We start from the raw sequence: 3,992 nt of genomic DNA, 5'->3' as shown, positions 1-3,992 counted from the left end.
GTGAAGCTAACAGAGTAGCCACTGCACTTCCGGTTACGGCTTTAAAAATAAACCACCCTGAGACCGGATTTGAACAAAAATTCCCTAAATTCCCTTAATTCCCTTATTCGTTTTAAGAACAACCCAATTTTAGTAGAGCACTTGTGAGTCTGCAACCTTAAGTAAACTGCTTTATTACTGTTTTCCAAGCACGCAGCGTGTCTTTTATTATAGGGCAAAATGGAAATACTCCACAAGATCCTGTGGAAGTGATTATATTAGTCCTTATTTTGATTCCACAAAAATAGTTTTTCATTTGCAAAATAAGTAAATACAACTAACAACTTCCCTTTCTTGTGGGAAAAAGGTTTTGTGGACAGTGTCTATCAGTTTTCTTAACTAATTTTATGATGACTCTCTGACAGTTGGATAAGAATCGAATGAAACATTGAAAGTTAAGGTGATATTTTATCTTTAAACTAAATTAGTTAAATAAATGATCAAGGGGCTTCTTGAGTATTTTTTAATGCAATTTTGAAAAAACGTTTTGCTCTTAACTTTCTCTTATCCTCAAGTTTTGATTTCATTTTAGTGTTTGGCATTTTCAACTACTTTGAAAAGAAGTAATTAACAGCTACTTGATGCAGTTTATGAACTAATCTGCTGCTTGAGACAGATGTACAGGTAAACAACTTGTGACACTGTTGTTCTAACATTGCTTCGCTTTTATCAAGCTCGGCTGATAAAAGATTTGTGCAAATCATGTTTGTGGAAATCTATTTGAATGAAAAAAAAGGGTGGAATGAATTTGTTATTGTGTCGGACATCTGGACAGCCGTATTCTGGCCTGGTTTAAGTCTTAATGTCAGACCTCCAGTGTTGACTGAGTCTTTAAGCCTCCATTTTTCACTGGGAACAACACGGGATAAAAAAGAAAGTTTTATTTATTTCATACAAAGTTATTACAAGGATGATTAATGACAAAGCTTTTCAGGACTTCACCCAAAGACTAAGGCCACTTGAGCAAAATTTATCAGGTATGTTGCCAAAGGAAATATATTACATCATACATCATAAATCTTACATAGTAAAATCTTATACACACGGCCATATTTCAAAACAGTAAACTTTAATATATGTACAAATATTTACACAGGACATTTTTTTGTTTGTTTTTTAAGATATGTGGTGTTTTGTACTGGTGTTGGTGCCTAGTTGGCTGCAGATCTCATCAGTATACTGAAAAAGATTATTGAAACGCATGCACAGCCCTACAGCTAGGTCATAGTTTGTCTGCTCCAGAGAGCACTTCAGACTGTACACCTCAGTCCTGTTCACATTACTTTTAACCAAATGGATTTAAAAATGCCAAAATGGAGTCATTAGTGTGCCCATTGCAGTCTTCGTCATAGTGAGGAACCAGCTTCACATAAATCAAGTCCCAGTCACAGAGAGATAATCCACAACTGCAACCTCTGGATGCCACTGGGAGAAAAACTCCTGAGGGTTTCAAGTCTGTCTGTCTCCCAGCTCTCAGGGTTCAGTCTCATGCCGGTTCTCACCAAGCCGGCTCTTGCCCAACCTCCTCTTGCTCTTGGATTTGTGTTTGTGCAAGAGCTGTGGCGGCAACAGAACAGGCTCCTCAAACTTGTGACCTGACTCGTTGTGCTGCCTCGAGTACCTCTTGCACTTGCAGGAGGTGACCACCGTGATTTTGTATGTTCTTGTGCTGCCATCCTGGCATTGCAGCTGGATGCGCTGAGTTCGGGTCTTGTCGTTGACGCACCGCCAGTCGTGGTTACCGCTCCGGCGAGCCCAGAACTTCCTGCCTTGGGCCCCACCGATCCAGTTTTCAAGCATCTGAGCCGGGAGACACTCGCCTGCACACACCAGCTCCTTGATGGGGTTAATGCTGGTGCAGTGGCCGTCAGAGATGTACTTAGTGGACCTCAGCTCTCTGCATCCGATTTGGCTCCGTTCTGTGGACAGACAGATGTGAAAGATTAGCAAGACAATAGCGTCGACAGCTGAGCAGCAAAGCTATGGGAAACAATTCTAAATCATTATCAAGTCGATCAGATTTTTTCATTAATATGCCAGCTATCTTTGATGAAACATGTAAACAGAAAATCATGCTTAAGAAGTTGAAATACATATATTTTTGGTTAAAAACATATGTATTTATACAATAATTTCAATCTGAAATGTAAAGATAATGTTGGATAACTGAATGATTATACAGAACATTCACACCCACTGTGGATCATAAGCTCCTTGCGGCCTCTGGTAACTCACAGGAACACAAAGAAAGCAGCACAAAAGCACTTTGACCTTTCTTCTTCTAAAAGGAATTATACCATTGTGACCAAGAAAACTCTTTCTTTTTTAAAAAGTCAGAGAAGCAAGGATTAGCAAGGGGATTATTTGTGTCCGGGCAGCTCTTTCTCCTGCAGGCTACAAATCCTGTCCCCCTGCTATCTTCTCTGTGACTGTAACCCAAGCCCACCTCCATTCACACAGCTCCATACAACACAGTGACAGCGCTGGATGAATGACGAGGGGAGAGGTTCCATCTTCCTGTCCCTTGCTACTCCACCCCACCCCCCCTCCCATCCATCACAGTCCGCTACTGGGAGAGCTCAGAGACACAATCATACGGAGAAAACATCGGCTGCTTAAATACAGCGAGCCAGGTTTGTGGTGAGAGTTGCTACAGCTCACTCTGGTGACGGATGGAGGAAAAGTCTCTTCCCAAAATTCTATGATCTCAGTGGAAAGTGTAAACTACAACAACTTTCTTTAAATATAATATCCCTAAAGTAACTCTAGGTCTAAGAAATATTTAACTTACAGCTTTGCTGTCCTTTTCTGCAACTGCTGATGCTGTTTTAGGTGTTGCAATGGATTTTCAAAGGCTAAGACAGTAAACCTCCCCTCAGCAAACAGTTTGGATGAAAAGACACCACATTTTCCCTAATTATTCCAAATTCCCTGAATGCCTGTAGGATATTGATTATGCTGTTCAATCCCATACACTTTTGGCAAGTGAGCTAAAAGATCACTGATGTAAACAATGATGGGATGGTGATGATGAGATAAAGTCCTGACTGAAAAGGTCCCATTTTTGAGTCTTTGAGACATGAAAGATGCAGAGAACAAAAACTTCTCTCTGGTGTTGAAACCATAACTTTATCAATTTGTAAAATAAAAAAAAGGACAATTGTGGAGCTTTGGGAAGTTAGTTGTGTTCATTCAACTCCATGAACAGAAAAAAGGTTGTTTGTGGGTTAAGATAATTCATTATAGGATTGTTAAAAATAGTAAATGAATGGAAAAACAACCAAAAATGATCATAATCAATAATAATAAATAAATGGAGGAATAAGCATAAAAATATCGAAACGATATTAAATGTCCACGTGAAACCTAAAGCAGCGGAGCATCCACCTCCTCCCCCCACTCACCGCCTCTGTCCTGAGCCGCGTTGCCCGCTCCTCTCCCGCCGCTCCGCGCGCGATTCAGGGACACGTTGCTCTGAACCTCCTGCACCGGCTCGCTCACGTGAGAGAACAGCTGCTCCGTGGCGTCGTTCTTAAAGGCTTGGCAACTCCTCAGGAGGATGCAGAACAAGAAGAGGGAATGGCACGACTCGCGCGTGTTGAGGCGCATGGCTGGTGGTGGGTATGATGGAGAAGCAGGGATACAACAGGAGGCAAGTGTCCCGATGCTGGATGAGCTGCTCCATGTGAGGAGAGCGGATTTATATCAACCAGGCCCGCCTCTCGCTTTGGCAGCTACTCAGGTGCGTCTCCTTCGGGAGGGTCTGGTTGGTCGCCCATAAGTGCACGCGGGTACGACTACCCCACCCATTTTTTTTGTTTGTTTGTTTTGTTTTAATTTTGGAGAGCTTGAATTCATCCCTGATGCTGATTAAGACTCAAATTTTTCACGAGGATGATGAAGACACGATTCACTTGTTTTAAATCCATTTAGAATGTACCGATATTGCCACG

General features: G+C 41.7%; 1 protein-coding gene across 1 annotated transcript; it reads right to left on the bottom strand.

Moving 5' to 3' along the window:
• Positions 1-986: 986 nt before the first annotated feature.
• Positions 987-3,711, bottom strand: sostdc1a (sclerostin domain containing 1a). The gene is made up of 2 exons (XM_075466816.1): positions 3,444-3,711; positions 987-1,958 (listed from the first exon to the last, which is right to left on the bottom strand). Exons 1-2 carry the CDS (start codon positions 3,646-3,648, stop codon positions 1,513-1,515), a joined length of 651 nt encoding a protein of 216 aa, XP_075322931.1. The 5' UTR covers positions 3,649-3,711; the 3' UTR covers positions 987-1,512.
• Between the last annotated feature and the right edge of the window lie 281 nt (positions 3,712-3,992).

Source organism: Odontesthes bonariensis, chromosome 5 (assembly GCF_027942865.1).
Source record: "Odontesthes bonariensis isolate fOdoBon6 chromosome 5, fOdoBon6.hap1, whole genome shotgun sequence".
Lineage (NCBI taxonomy): Eukaryota > Metazoa > Chordata > Actinopteri > Atheriniformes > Atherinopsidae > Odontesthes > Odontesthes bonariensis.
Note: the sequence above shows the minus strand (reverse complement) of the source record. Positions and strands in the feature narration are given on the sequence as shown.